At 39.0% G+C, this 14,879-nt stretch overlaps 1 protein-coding gene across 4 annotated transcripts in view; it reads left to right on the top strand.

Moving 5' to 3' along the window:
• hfm1 (helicase for meiosis 1) overlaps positions 1–14,879 on the top strand; it is a 39,419-nt gene that overhangs the window by 14,626 nt on the left and 9,914 nt on the right. Inside the window, exons 1-24 of one of the 4 annotated variants that reach the window (XM_061838357.1) lie at positions 91–229; positions 2,794–2,886; positions 2,966–3,081; positions 3,300–3,534; positions 5,444–5,778; positions 6,229–6,261; positions 7,140–7,210; positions 7,298–7,430; positions 8,130–8,281; positions 8,371–8,448; positions 9,235–9,390; positions 9,473–9,673; positions 9,742–9,830; positions 9,909–9,952; positions 10,059–10,160; positions 10,651–10,796; positions 10,942–11,036; positions 11,856–11,989; positions 12,061–12,108; positions 12,431–12,511; positions 12,687–12,778; positions 12,896–13,002; positions 14,604–14,651; positions 14,750–14,847. In XM_061838357.1, the coding sequence (XP_061694341.1) occupies positions 2,816–2,886; positions 2,966–3,081; positions 3,300–3,534; positions 5,444–5,778; positions 6,229–6,261; positions 7,140–7,210; positions 7,298–7,430; positions 8,130–8,281; positions 8,371–8,448; positions 9,235–9,390; positions 9,473–9,673; positions 9,742–9,830; positions 9,909–9,952; positions 10,059–10,160; positions 10,651–10,796; positions 10,942–11,036; positions 11,856–11,989; positions 12,061–12,108; positions 12,431–12,511; positions 12,687–12,778; positions 12,896–13,002; positions 14,604–14,651; positions 14,750–14,847 (2,665 nt within the window). In that variant the 5' untranslated portion in view covers positions 91–229; positions 2,794–2,815. Of the gene's footprint in view, positions 1–90; positions 230–625; positions 779–2,793; positions 2,887–2,965; positions 3,082–3,299; positions 3,535–5,443; positions 5,779–6,228; positions 6,262–7,139; positions 7,211–7,297; positions 7,431–8,129; positions 8,282–8,370; positions 8,449–9,234; positions 9,391–9,472; positions 9,674–9,741; positions 9,831–9,908; positions 9,953–10,058; positions 10,161–10,650; positions 10,797–10,941; positions 11,037–11,855; positions 11,990–12,060; positions 12,109–12,430; positions 12,512–12,686; positions 12,779–12,895; positions 13,003–14,603; positions 14,652–14,749; positions 14,848–14,879 lie in introns of those variants that run through there. The other 3 variants (XM_061838359.1, XM_061838358.1, XM_061838356.1) reach the window with 3 other exon arrangements.

Here is a 14,879-nt window from a genome sequence, read left to right as displayed (position 1 = left end):
AAAGCTCTGAATAAAAGTGTGTGGGGTTGCCTTCGCGTTGGATTTAGTCACGCAATATTACGAGTCGGCGCATGCACCCCCGCGAGATGTTTTAATGGTTTGTTCCAAATAGGAGCCATAAAAAAACGAGTTAATAAGCCTCTTCCCTTTGGTGGCAGATTTTTGGTAGCTTGACGGTAAATATCTATTGGTTTCCAAAGGTGTAATTGGCGTCAGTCTCAGTTTACAGGTGTGTTTTTGATCAAACGAAAATATTGGATTACGAATATAAACTTTGCTCTCATACAAACAGGGGTCGGCCTAGTTGATTACCATAATACCCCAATGGTCTTTGTTGCGGCATTGATCACGTTTAAATCATGGAATCAAATTGAGTTCCTTTCTTTGTCAATATAATTTACTTATGACGCGTTATAAACTTTTTAGGGGGACTTGGGGGGAGTAATTCCATGTTCTTAGTAAATAATGATAATCATCAACAAAATCATAAATAAATAAATATATTTGGGTCTTTGTAGTCCTAAATATGCCTGATTTACATCCTCAAAGAAAAACCCGAGTTCCCCATTCTGTTATGACATGAAATTCCAAAATGATGCTAATACCTGTCCTCTGTACATCAAAATGTTCAGGTGCCAAATATTTAGTTTTATGGGGATTTGGGTTTGGTGGAATCAAACCGGCAAGAGTCATGACTACTAAAATTCTTACCTTCAGATTTGGTACAATGCTAATTATAGCTCCTATCAGCATAGAAGGACAACGCTTACCAGCGCCGGTAAAGAAAGATGACCATTTAAAATTGCAAAAAATGTATTGTGTGTCAAATTTATATAAACTTAGTTCCTAATGCATCTTAATTTGAAGTAAAATGCTAACTAGATTTTTAAAACCATACTGTTAACAAGCGATATTTTAGCAATGCTAACAAATTTTCAGTGATCTGTAATCATCCCAAAAACTGACAACATATGTGTCATACAAACATGTAGAATTTCTTTTACATATTTTTTTCATTTTTTTTTTACCTCCGTGTATTATATAAAACAAAACATTTGGCTTTCCATTCAAATTTAGAAAATAATCACAGTTACAATATACTGTGCTGCATTAAAGAAAGTCTCATGCCCAACCCTATTTAACTAGTAACTGTTATGTCTAGGCAGATAGATTTTGAATCGAATATTACTGTTAATATTGAAAAATAAATAAAGATGTAATTTTGCTGGTTACCACAAGCTGATTTTGAGCCTATTTTCTCCTGGTCCTCAGGTTTCCTTCCTCATTACAAAAACATGCATGTCAGGTTCATGTAAGAGTGTGAATGTGGGTGAATGCTTGTTTGTCCAAATGTGGCCTACCATTGGCTTGCCCAGTCCAGGGTATACCCCTCCTCTTGTTCAAAGTCAGATGGGGTTTAGCTTCCCCACAACTCCAGTGAGGATAAGCGGTATTGAAAATCAACAGATTTTTTTTCAATCCATTCATTTTTTTTTTATACCGCTTATCCTTTCTTGGGTTCTGAGTGTGCTGGAACATCTATCTGGAACAGCTATCTTTGGGCGAGAGGCAGGTTACAGCCTGAACTGGTTGGCAGTCTTTTTTTTTTCTTAATTACAGTCAATTTGAGAATAGCTTTTAAAATTCTGCTACTGATCTATAAATCACTAAATGGTTTAGGTCCTGAATACATGAAAGAAATGCTAATGGAATACAAACCCAGTAGGGCTCTGAGATGGATTGACTCAGGTCAAATAGTGGAGTGCAGAGTCCAAAGCAAACATGATGAAGCAGCACTTAGCTATTATGCTGCAAAAAAAAAAAAAAAATTCCCAACAGAGGTGATGTCCGCCCCAAGTGTGAGTATTTTCAAATCCAGATTAAAAACAAACTTACACTTTTTTTGTGATATTTCTTGCACTAAAAGCTGTTTTAATTGCACTTTTTGTTTTCAGATGTTTTAATTTTTGTATTTCAATGCTTTTAATCATGTAAAGTGCATTCAGTTACCTCATGTATGAAATATGCTATACAAATACATTTGCTTTACTTTTATTTGCTTAATTAGTTGGCCAATTTGAGGCCTACCCTGGCTCTGTCAAAAAGGCAGTACAGAAATAGATGGAAATAGTCGTTATTTTTTTTGTTGGCATCTTTGAAAAGTTGTTTGTCCCGCCACATGTTCCACATATATTTAGGACTGATAATAAATGCCACTATAATGCACTATTACACATCATAACATACCAACAAAGGGACAAACATTCTATCAAATTCACATACCGGTGTATATACAGTACTGTTGATGAATTCAATAGGGCATTTCTCCAACAAAGCCAAACAATGTCATGACTAGCAATATGTAGATCAAAAGTTCAAAAGTTTTTGAAACATTTCAGTGCTAGTAGCCATTAATATTTTGGCATTTTTATCGCATTGACACCACGCCATCGTCTTAATTTACCAAATGTACTTACTGGCAATTGGTCCAGAAATAATGTATGGTTGTTCCTCTGTGTATGCCAATCACGTATCGTGACAGGTAGAACAGTTTCATTCTCTTTTACTACATGGCAGAAGCTACAGATAACCTGTGATTCCCCCTACTTACATTATTACATCAGAATAATGGGTTTGTGCTCAACTAAACAGGCAAGAAGTTAATTTCTAAGTACATTGAGGTGAACTCATCATTATCTCAGCACTGATATACTGTACCTTTTGTACCATTTTTTTGGTGTTGTGTGTTGTGAGATTTTTCTAATTGCCGGTATGTGCCCTGGCTCAATAAAGGTCACGAAAGCTATTGAATGAGATGTTGGACTCAGATGATTGCACCTTGTCCTTGGATAATCTATTTTTTGAGAAACCTGTCGTCCACAAAGTGTGAGTATAATGAGAGCCTTAAAACTCGCTCTCCTCCCTTTTAATTCACGTTTTGCCTCTTTTGGGTTGTCTTCAACAGAAACCCACTGCACCAGGAGGTCTGGCCATGGCAGCTGGAAGAACCTCCATCTCTTTCACAGATTCCACCCACTCAGGTTATGCAGGAAGAGGCTGAGTCGCTCGCTTGCCTGTACAGTATGTTATGTTTTGGATTAGGGTGAATTCCTTTTCACTTGAGTTGCATAAACTGCTCTTTATCTGGGTAATTAAAATCTAATGAAAGTAAGCTATGTAACTCACTTGTGATGATTACTTGAATAGGCTTTTCTCTTTCCTTGCCTTGTAAACAAATTGGGATAAGATTTAAAGTATTCACATAACAACCTCAGATATAACTGCTTTAAAATTTGCAGGTTTCCCACTAAAGCTGTCACGCAATCCCATTGAAAAGGGGAATGACGAGACCAAAGATGGCACCAATAGTAGATATGATAGCCTCAAGGGAAGTGAAAGGTTTAGGGACCTCTGTCATAGTCCCTGCCAGTGTAGCATAGATGAAAATGACAGTCCACAAGATACTAAGCGAGGAGCCATCAGTATGAAGTATTTATCTGTGGATGATGGAAAAGGTCCACCTCTGCAGAAAAGGCAAGTGGCACTTCATATTTACTAGCTGTTCAGTTGGTTGTGAACAATCTTTTCAGGCACTCATGATCGTTTTGATGATTAGTCTATTTATTAGGGTTATCACATTTATTGACTTGAGTTTTTGCTCCAACTTGCCCCCAAAATGACAGATGTATGGCAGTAGTGAACCAGTGTGGGGGTGGTGAACAATTCTTCAAAAAAAGACATCAATGTGTTTATTGCCACTCCCAGTTGAAGTTTATTGTCAAAACAAACATGAAACAAAGAGAATTGCACTCCGAAAAATGGCAAATATTACTGCACCTTACTGTGTATTCGTAACAGTCTCCTCATGTACTCTATAGCCTTACATCTTCATTATAGCGAGCCTCAGTTGCCAAATTTGCAGTACAACAAACTGGAATGAATTAATCATGAGGCACAAATTGTTTCATTGTTGTTATTCTATTGAGTTGTTTTTACTCAATGTTTTTGTGATTTGTTATTTCATAAAAAATATCCCACTGATGTTGTAAAAACTGTGCCAAACAAATATGAGCGTTCATCTGAGATGTTACGCTGTGGTGACCCTTAACGGGACAAGCTGAAAGAAACTTACTTTTGTGTACTTTATTAAAACATACAGAAATTAAAGTTTTTGCCACAGTTTTTGCTTCAATTCAGTGGCTACTGTGTTGTTTCTAGTGGTGTGTATGTCATGGCCACCTGGGGGCATTATGATACATATGGATATACATGGAGAGGGTCACAACTCCTCAGTCAGCTACAGTAACATTTGTCATTCTTTCCAGAGGACAAAGATTATATGCCTGTTAGTCGGTATATTATTTGTCTACATGTGTTGATTCACGGTTTGTGTTCAAATGTTGATTTTCAAGGGTAAAAACGTAGTGATATCAGCAGCCTGCTTATTGTATTTGTTTCATGTTTAATTTGACAGTAAATGTCAACTGGCAAGAAATAGCTTGAATAATTGTTAACTAACTGCCGAATCTCTATTTGTTGTAAAGATAGTTGAGTTCATTGCCACCATACAGCACTCGTACCACACATATGTGCGTACAAGTCAAACGAACAAATAGTATGAATGATAGTTCATATTTAAAAATGGGATAAGTCTGGTGACTTTATAATAAAGCACTACTCTATACGGAAGTAATGTTCATGCCGTCACTATACATCACTGGCAAAGATGAAATAAACAATTTGTAGTTAATAAATAATCACTTTTGGACCGATTTCTTAAAATTGGGGCACAGTGTTTGGTTCTCATGAGTGTATTTCATAAAAAGCCTCAATCTTTAAGGTTACTACAGTGTTGTTATACTGCACCTGCTTTTGAAATTAACCTTCCACTCACACGCTGGTCCTACAGATGTTGTTCACAGCCACTCCCACCAGACTACAGTTATACAGCTGTATCCATGACCCCTGTCCTGCACACTTCCACTCTTGTCCCAATCCTGTTCAGTCCTGTCCTATATTGTCCAATCCTTCCCCCACAGAGTGTAACACTACTGACACATACAACACTTGAATCCAATGTGTCATTGGACTTTGTATATAATGCTTTAGTTTCCTCATCTTGTTTACAAACTGCTTTCTATTTTCTTGTCTTCTTTTCCTGTATTATTTAATTATCTTTTCACTCTCCCTCCTTATTGTTTATTCTGTCACTGGCCTTTAAAAACTTTGTTCTCTTCAATATCCATCAGAATACAAATAAACCACAGTGCAATCTTAAAAGGTTCACTGTGACACAGTAAAAATCTTCCAGCATAAAAGGGACACAGATGCTTTCTGCTTGACCTATCAGCTGACCAGGCAAAAAAAAAAAAAAGTAACCTCTACAGTGGACTGTAGTTACAAAAGTCTTTGCATTTCACTGCTGTGCTCCTACCCACAACAGCTTGTTCAAGGCTCCCGTGCCGAGACGCTTAAATGACTCTTCAAACTCAAACGACCTCTGGTGTAGTCTTCATACAGCATCCAGACCTCAAACTTTTCTCAGTCCCGTTGCCACGGCAACAGCACCTCCTCTTCCTTTTCAGCCACCAAGGGCGATATTTAGCCAGGGCGCTTCTCCTTCCCCCTTCCAGCCAGCCTCCTCCCTCCCCCCTCTTCTGGTCTCATCTGCAGCAAGCGTCAAATCCTCTCAGCAGGCGGCCTATGTAGAAAGGCAGGACAAGGGCACAATGAGAGCCTTGGTTCCATCCACCGTGCCTCAGCCACTCCACATCCAAGGTGTTGCACTCCAACGACACGCTTAAAAAAAGAATACACCTTTAAAGAACACTCTGACTGATTACCATACAGTCTCTCGATAACGTTGCACCAAATGAGCATACAATGTGTGGCCGTTACAGCAGCTAGCAGAATGTGTTTGGGTTATGATGAGGTGAACTGAGGTGAGCTCCTCCTTTCACTGGGTAGTTGAAAGTGAACATGCTTACCAGTAGGTGGCAGACATGAACAGAGAGAAAATCCCAGTACTGTATTTTTCAAACTTTTTTGAACCAAGGCACATAAATTTACTATATAAAGAAAACCTCACAACACACCACCCAACAAAAATATCACAATATAGAGTACATATGGAAAAAGTGCATTTTATTTTATAGTAAGCCTAAATGTCCTGTCCAGTTTATCATGATTTTATTAATGGGAGTCTTGTGTGCATTGTATGATTTTCAGGCTCTGACGTTTTGCGCCCAGTCTCTGAGATCCGTATCCTTATTTATTATGTAAAAAATACAATGAGGAAAGGCTTTGGAAAGTGAAAAACTGTATTTTATTTGTGACACACGACAGAGAAGTGTTAACATTCGTGCCAAATTTGAATGGTTAAAAAGATTGCCAAGTATATAAAATGAGGCTTCAAAATTGTGTAAAATCAAGCCCACGTGGACATGCTGGTTGTCATGTTGGGCTTTTATTATTTTTGTATACCTTGCTCTTCATTCACTCTGTGATATGCACGCACACAGCAGACAAAGTCACATCTGCCTTTCAAGTCCAACTTCTTTTTCTTCAGTCTTCTGCTTTCTCTATGTGATGTGCACGCACTCACGGCAAACGACAAAGTGCTCCAAAGCAGCCACACCAGCTCGAAGCCCAGATCCACACACTTGCTGTCACATTGGGTGAAAAAAAAATCTCTTTTGCCTTTCTCTGTGTGGCAGTCATGCATTCACTGTTGGCAATAAAGCGCTTTAAAGCAGTCATGTCAATGGACTATCTGAAGCGAAGATGCATTTTTGCGGTGTTGGCATAACTATCTTAACTGTACGTTGCAATTGTGGCCGATAACCACTCGTTAGTTCAAAGGTGCTCATGTTCTACTGTACAGTGGGGGAACTAGGGAACTCATGGACGATGCCAAGCATGTCACTGGGGACTGTTTTAGTTTTGCCTAATTAGGAAAACCGAAATAGTTAAAAACACTTTATTGCTTTATCTCCCCAATCAATTCAGTACAATGTGGTTCTCAGTCTTCGAATATTTTTAGATACAAACCTTAGAATTTACTTCACAGGGTCTGCAAATGAAATGTTTTACTTATTTTTCACAAATAACTCTTTTATTTCCTGACCTATTGCAAACAGCAGCTAAGTTCAGACCCATCTTCAGCGAGTTCCCCTTTTTCAACTACATTCAGTCTAAAGCTCTGGATGACGTAAGCATTACTTAAACTGAGTCTTGCTTCTTCAAGCTTGAGAGAAGTGACTTAGACAGTGTGGACATCTCTGTGGGTTTGTCTCAGATTCTTTACACAGACAAGAACTTTGTAGCATCTGCTCCAACTGGATCTGGCAAAACTGTGCTGTTTGAACTCGCCATTATTCACCTATTGATGGAGACCTCAGAGCCTTGGAGAGGCATCAAAGCTGTATATAGTGAGTTTACAGTTTGTCTTCTGAAACAAGAAATGAGCATTACATCTGTTTCTTTAAAGTAACCTTTTGTGGGTCATGCAACATATTTGCATTGTATCTAGGCATTTATATAGTGCCTTGCATTCTATCTGCCGATTGATATATTAACCAGTGTTGTAATAATTGTTGGTATTTCTTGTCCATGTCAGCATGTCTGCATTCAACCTCAGTTTTTCAATTTTCTCATTATATACTCTAAGCATCTTCAGTTCCAGCCCAATAATAATCTAATAATAAATCTTGTGTAAACTCATAGCTAATGTGTTACTGTATTTTAAATATTTTAAGACAATTAAGTATTATCAGGCGGCACAGTGGTCCAGCTGTAGAGTGTTGGCCTCACAGTTCTGAGGACCGTTTTTTTTATGGCAGCGATCATATACCGTACAGCACCTTACAGGGATAAAGAATAACTAAAACAAGATGAAATGAAAAGATGCTGATTAAGATAAAAAAATCTTCACAAAAAAACTGGATAAATGAAAAGTTTAAACACAACAGTGAAATCGCAAAACACAAAATTACAAAATAAAAGCAAGTTGTGTGATTAGCTGTTGTAAGGTTGGAGAAGTGAAGAAGATAATGCTTAAAAATAATTGGGGTTTATTTATTTGAAATTCAACAGATATTGTACATTTATGTATTGTTTATGGTTGCCAGTGGCTCCAATCAAAGCTCTCTGCAGTCAATGCTTTGAGAACTGGACAAAGAAGTTTGGACCTCTGGGCCTGGTTTGCAAGGAGCTGACTGGCGACACAGAGATCGATGACTTTTTTGAAATTCAGGACTCCCACATTATCCTGACCACTCCGGTATGTGACAGCACTGGAACATAAAAAAAAAAAACCTGGAGCAAAAGGGTGAGTTGAGTATGTCAAATCTTGGTATGTTCTTTCCTCAGGAAAAATGGGACAGCATGACAAGAATGTGGAAGGACAACTGGCTGCTGCAGTTGGTCAGGCTCTTCCTTATTGATGAGGTCAGTCCGTTTATCAAATATTATGCCCTTATATGTAAAATTTACCTCCTTTTTGGGATACACCACATTGGTTTTGTCATAGTGTCCAGAAAAGCTGCTTCTGTTTGACATAGTTTTACATCGCTCTGTCCATATTTGCCTCTGACTACCACTTTTCCTCTGATCAGTTGACTCCGTGTAGAGCATCCACTTATGAGTGTACTCGTGTTTGCTATCTTGACAGCGCTGGTTTGGGTGTGCGGAGAACATTGGTAATGATGTAGAAAAGCTTGAGAAATTTGAATGACCTGAGTACAGGCCTCTCAAAAATAAGTCCGGAACTCAAGAATGGATGGATAATTTTGATTTATATTTCATATTTAATCGAGTGGCACCGTGGACAACTGGTTAGCACATCTGTCTCAGTTCTGAGGGCCTGCGTACAAATCCACCCTTCGCTGTGTGGAGTTTGCATGTTCTCTGTTTCTTCCCACATTCCCAAAACAGGCATGGTAGGTTAATTTAAGACTCTAAATTGCCCTGTGGTGTGAGTGCGAATGGTTATTTGCCTTTTTGTGCACTGGGATTGGCTGGTGACCAATTCAGGGTGTACCCCGCCTCTCTCCCAGAGTCAGTTGGGTTAGGCCCCAGCATGCCTGCTACCCTAGTGAGGATAAGCGGAATGAAATGTGGACGGATGTTTACTGCCGCACCAAAGAGACCATATTACATCCCAAATACTAGAAGAAGTTGGTTTGGCAAAATATAACCCCTTAAATCATTAAAGGTCATGATTTGTTCTTCCAGGTTCATGTAGTGAAGGATGCAACCCGTGGTGCCACTCTAGAAGTGGTGGTTAGCAGAATGAAGGCTGTACATGCCTACAGAACAGTCCAGAACCAAGATACAGGGATCTCAATGAGGTTTGTGGCTGTGTCAGCCACCATACCCAATATTTCTGATGTAAGTAGAATAGAATTCTGCTCTCATCTGGAGCTTGACTAAAGCTTCATCACTACCCTTTACGTTTTCTCCTTATGTTTAGATCGCAGACTGGCTATCCAGTGAGAAAGGTCCAGCTTCATATCTGGAGTTGGATGAAAGCCACCGCCCGGTGAAGCTCAGGAAGGTGGTGTTAGGATTCCCCTGCAACCCAAACCAAAACGAGTTCAAGTTCGACTTGTATCTCAATTACAAGATGGCCAACATCATACAGACCTACTCTGACCAGAAGCCTGCTTTAGTGGTGCGTTTACTCCCTTTTTAAATGTACAATTGGATTAACCTTGTGACATCAATTGCCGTTTTCTATAGTTTTGCTCCACTAGGAAAGGAACCCAGCAGTCAGCTGCAGTCCTGGCTAAGGATACACGGTTTATTATGTCTGCCGAACACAAGCAAAGGTGCACATTCAACAGCATAGACTACACATTCTTGTCTTGCATGTAATAAGTTTGGAAGTCTGTGATCTCTTCTTGCAGGTTGATGAAATATGCACAGTCGATTCTTGATTTAAAACTGAAAGGTGAGTTTTTTTGGTCATGCAATACATGGGTAAGTTGAGCAAAAATGTGGTAATATAATTCACTGAGCAGTTGAATGTTGGACTGATAACATTATTTTATGTCTAGAGCTGGTGATGCTAGGGGTTGGTTACCACCATGCTGGAGTGGATACATCAGACAGAAAACTGATAGAGAAGGCTTTTAGTCTTGGAGACCTGCCTGTCCTTTGTAAGACCGTGTCAAACGCATGATTCTGTTTTCCTTTTCGGGCATGTTCAAACAACTTCTTGATGTAGCATACATTTTGGTGATGCACATTTACACTAGGGCGGCACGTTTAATGACTAGTTAGAGCATCTGCCTCACAGTTCTGAATACTGGGGTTAAAATCCCAGCCCCCCCTGTGTGGAGCTTGCATCTTCTCAATGTGCTTGCGTGGGTTTTCTCCGGGTGCTCCAGTTTCCTTCCACATCCCTAAAACATGCATTAATTGGAGAATCTAAATTGGCTAAGTGTTATTGTGAGTGTGAATGGTTGTTTTTTTTCTATGTGCCCTGTGATTGCCTTGCAACCAGTCCAGGGTGTACCCCATCTCATGCCAGAAAATAGGTTGGGCTGGACTTCTGCACTCCCGAAACCTTTGTTAGGATAAGCGGATAAGATGATGGATGTGTAGACATTAACAGTGTAACCGTCTGTCTGTATTCCAATCTTGCAGTTACCACGCGCACTCTGGCCATGGGAGTGAACCTCCCTGCTCACCTGGTGGTGATCAAGTCTACCATGCAGTATGTTGCAGGCTCCTATGAAGAGTACAGTGAGGTGGACCTGCTGCAGATGATCGGTCGGGCTGGAAGACCGCAGGTAATGTCAGACCTACGGTGGACACACTAATTAGAAAATAGTATACAATATGTCTTAAAAAATGGAAAGGAAAAAAAAAACAAATGCGGTGTTTAGATGTTCTGCAACCTTGATTTTTAATGACTTCATATTCTCGTTTTGTTAGTTTGACACATCTGCCACTGCAGTGATCATGACCAAAATGCAAACCAAAGACAAGCATATGAGACTGATGAAAGGGATGGAGATTATTGAGAGCAGGTATTGCATTTCCTCAGAGGGAAAGTTGATAGGTTGATTGAAGCACACACAATGAGCCTACATGTGAAAATTAGCAATATGGAGAGACCATATATAAATATTGTTGACAACAAATTTTACTCCTCATATATGCTATAAACACTTTCAAATTTATTCAAGCATCCATTTTGGTATTATTTATTCCCTGTTGTCACTCTTTCACTCGCACAATTCTCCAGATAAGCTTTAAGCTGTTTATGTGTCATTATTAGCCATAGTTCACTTTATTTTGCTAACCCTGACCAAATACCACATTAAATAAAAGTGAAATAAACATTGTTTCCTTAAACACCAAAATTTCCAACCAAATCATATAGTTTTGTGTTAAAAAAAAAAGGTTTATTAGCTTAATGCGAACACAATGCGCAAAATACCGAACAGAAATGACCATAGATGTTATGGTAATTATAAACAACTGGTACTTTAACACACACATAGCAGCAAGACATAGGTACATATCTGTGTATACAAACTGAGTTTACAACCAGACTCGCAGCCATATTTTTTTCCTGCTGTGTGAGAACAAGAACCTCTACTGGAAATTTGTTGGGGCCTTTTTCTCCCCGTTTTTCCTCTTAATTTTGCTACATATTTTCCAGTACATTTCAGAAAGATGTCATACTACATCAAAGGGTAGATGTTGGCAAAATGCAATGCTTTGAAAATACATTAAAAAGCAATCGCTTACAAATCTGCGAATTGGTGGGGGGCGCATATGGTCAACCACAATATAGAGGGTCAATACTGTACATCAAGGATCTCTAAATGTGGTGTTGACAGTTTGCACAGTCACCTGGTGGAACACCTGAATGCCGAGATAGTTCTCCAAACCATCAGCGATGTCAACATGGCTCTGGACTGGATACGCTCTACCTTCCTTTACATCCGAGCGCTGAAGAATCCAACACACTATGGTTATCTCTCCACAGAACGTATCATACCATTAGGGGAACAGCTTTCAAGGTTTTGTAACTCCCCTTTGTAGGTTTCTCTGCAAATGTAGACAAATGTGGAATTGAATCAAAACTTCAAGGTAAGCTTTTACTTTTCTATAATGGTGTTAATTGTCCATAGCTACGTAGATACTCAGACATCTTTTCACATCCTTAAAAAAATCTTTGCATTTAATTGAAAACTCTAAATGTGCCCTGCGAGAGACTGATGGCCAGTCCAGGGTGTGCCCTGCCTCTTCTCCTAAAATCAGCTTGGATAGGCTCAATTCACTTGCATTACAGAGAATGAATCTAAAGATGGATCTGGAGATTATTGAAACAGATTCACAGAAACCTCATGATGTGATAATATGGAGTGTGGTAATGTCAATTTAAAATTCTGCTTCTCCTCACCTAATGTAGAACTGTGTCTGAAGAACCTTAACTCGCTGTCCTCGATCAATCTGATCACTATGGATGAGGACATCAATATTAAACCTACAGGTCACAAAGCTCCTTAAGTATCACTTTGTAATCAAGTTAAGTTGTAACCCATTTTTATTTACACTTTGTCCATTTTGTTTGCGTGAAAATTTCTGCATTAAATTTTTTTTTACCAAGCCTTGGCAGTGGTTTGTTCTGTCAGGATGTCCGACCAGCTTCTTTTTTTGTCCCCCAGATGCTGGCAAGTTGATGGCAAGGTACTGTGTTGCTTTTGACACCATGGTGCAATTCAGCAAAGTGTCTGGCACAGAGAACCTGTCTGACCTGGTAGGTTGCCTTAGCAGATGAATCTGCAATTACAGTCTAAATGCACGGGTACTTTGACTTTTGACTGATGGAATTCCAGTTGATACAGCTTTCAGTAAGAAATGTCTTTGTGTACAGATTGAGCTTGTGTCGAAGAGCCAAGAGTTCAGTGACATTCAGCTGAGGGTGACAGAGAAAAGGCCTTTGAATACCTTCAACCGGGACAAGAACAGAACCACCATCAGGCATTTACTATTTATCATAACATCTGTTCATTTATGTGTCATTTCAATATTTTCGCTGTCAGGCAAATTCTTCTCTCCCAAATCACTGGTTTTCAGGATACAAGTACAAACAAAAAAAAAGCCCCACAAATGTAATGTTGTTGGAGTTAACAAAATTCATCCTCCAAGATGAATAATACCTTATATTTACGGTGGCCTTGAAGTGCAAAATACAATATCCATCCATCCATCCATCCATCATCTGAACCGCTTATCCTCACAAGGGTCGTTGGAGTGGTGGGGCCTATCCGAGTTACCTTTGCACAGAAGTCGGGGGTCCACTTTGAACTGGTTGCCATCCATTCACACTCACAATTACACCTTAGGGCAATTTAGAGTCCACAATTTATGCATGTTATGGGGATGTGGGAGGAAACTGGAGTCCCCAGAGAAAACCCACGCAGAACATGGAAACCCTACAAAGTCGAGGCTGAGATCTGAACCCCCAGTGCTCAGAAATGTAAGGAACATGCTCTAACTCATCATGCCATGGTGCCACCTCCCTTTATATCGTCAGGAGTAATTCAGGACATTCAAACAGGCATGTGCTCACTGACAACATATTTAAAAAGACCTTAAGTTGCACAAAGGGTGTCATGCCGTCACCGATCAGTCTTATCTCCCTCACCAGTGCATACCTCTTCCCATAGGTTCGTCCAATCAGCAATGAGTCTTATTTCCCCCTACCAACCAAGTGACTTATGTTGTTTTTTTTTCATTTGCTGTTGTGTTAAGTTACTTGTTGTAATAAGGTAAATTGCTTTTGTGTTTTTTAAATTGACAGTTGTATTTTTAATATGTTGCTCTGATTAGCTATTGTCTGTGTTTCTTTAATTTGTTGATGTCTTTTTTTATGTTTTTGGATTGGGTGTTGTATTTAGTTATTTGTTGTAGTGATTTGTTATTTGTTGTTTTTTAATCATTGTGTTTCGTTAGCGGCTGTTGTGTTTAATTTGCCATTGTGTTTAGTTATTTGCTGTTGTTTTTCAATTTTCCATTGTGTTTAGTTAGTTGCTGCTGTTTTGCACTTCAGGGCCACCACGGTCTTAGACCAGTGAGTGATTCAATAACTAAAATGACGAGCTAAAGTTAAAAGGCAGAAATTAATCCTTGTATACTTAACCTCTGTAGGTGAACAGTTTCTATTAGCCCAAAGAATTACGACACTCCATTTTTAACAAAACAGGCTTACTCAAACGTATTTTAAGTACCTATTTTCACTTTTTTTATTTTAAAAAAAAAAAAAAAACATCAAGACTGCCAATCTTTAGGCGACATAATGCTACATGACTCCCGCAGAGTGAGGAAATGGGTTTTGCTGTGTTTTGCATTCCAAAGTTAAAAGAATTGCGCTTAAGCTGTTTTCAACACATTGGTTAAAAAAATGGTTAATAATGCATGAAAATAGAGAGTCAGAATGGGGACAGACCAACAATATTGATTTGTGGAAAAAACATTAAATTGACCATATATGGTCATATGCCGTTTCCGCCCGACAACAATTGTGTGCTTTAGCAAATGGGGTAAAGTTTAGGTCAGATAAACCCACATCTATTTCTCAGGTTTCCAATGGAAGGAAAGATCAAAAGCAATGATATGAAAGTGAACTGGTAGGTACTTTTTTTTTCTCTTTGGAGATGTTACGTCTAATAAACGGGAAATACCTGGTTCGAATTGCACTCCACCCTGTATTTTTATTTCTTTGCAGCTTGATTCAAGCTCAGTTAGGATCCATCTCAATTCAAGAGTTTGGCCTTACTCAAGACACAGCAAAAATCTTCCGGAATGGGATGCGGATCACCAAATGTATGTCAGCAAAAGCAGATACATGTATTTGG

The sequence above is a fragment of the Syngnathoides biaculeatus genome, chromosome 13, assembly GCF_019802595.1.
Source record: "Syngnathoides biaculeatus isolate LvHL_M chromosome 13, ASM1980259v1, whole genome shotgun sequence".
NCBI lineage: Eukaryota > Metazoa > Chordata > Actinopteri > Syngnathiformes > Syngnathidae > Syngnathoides > Syngnathoides biaculeatus.
The sequence above is the reverse complement of the archived record's forward strand: the minus strand, read 5'-3'. Positions and strand labels throughout refer to the sequence as shown.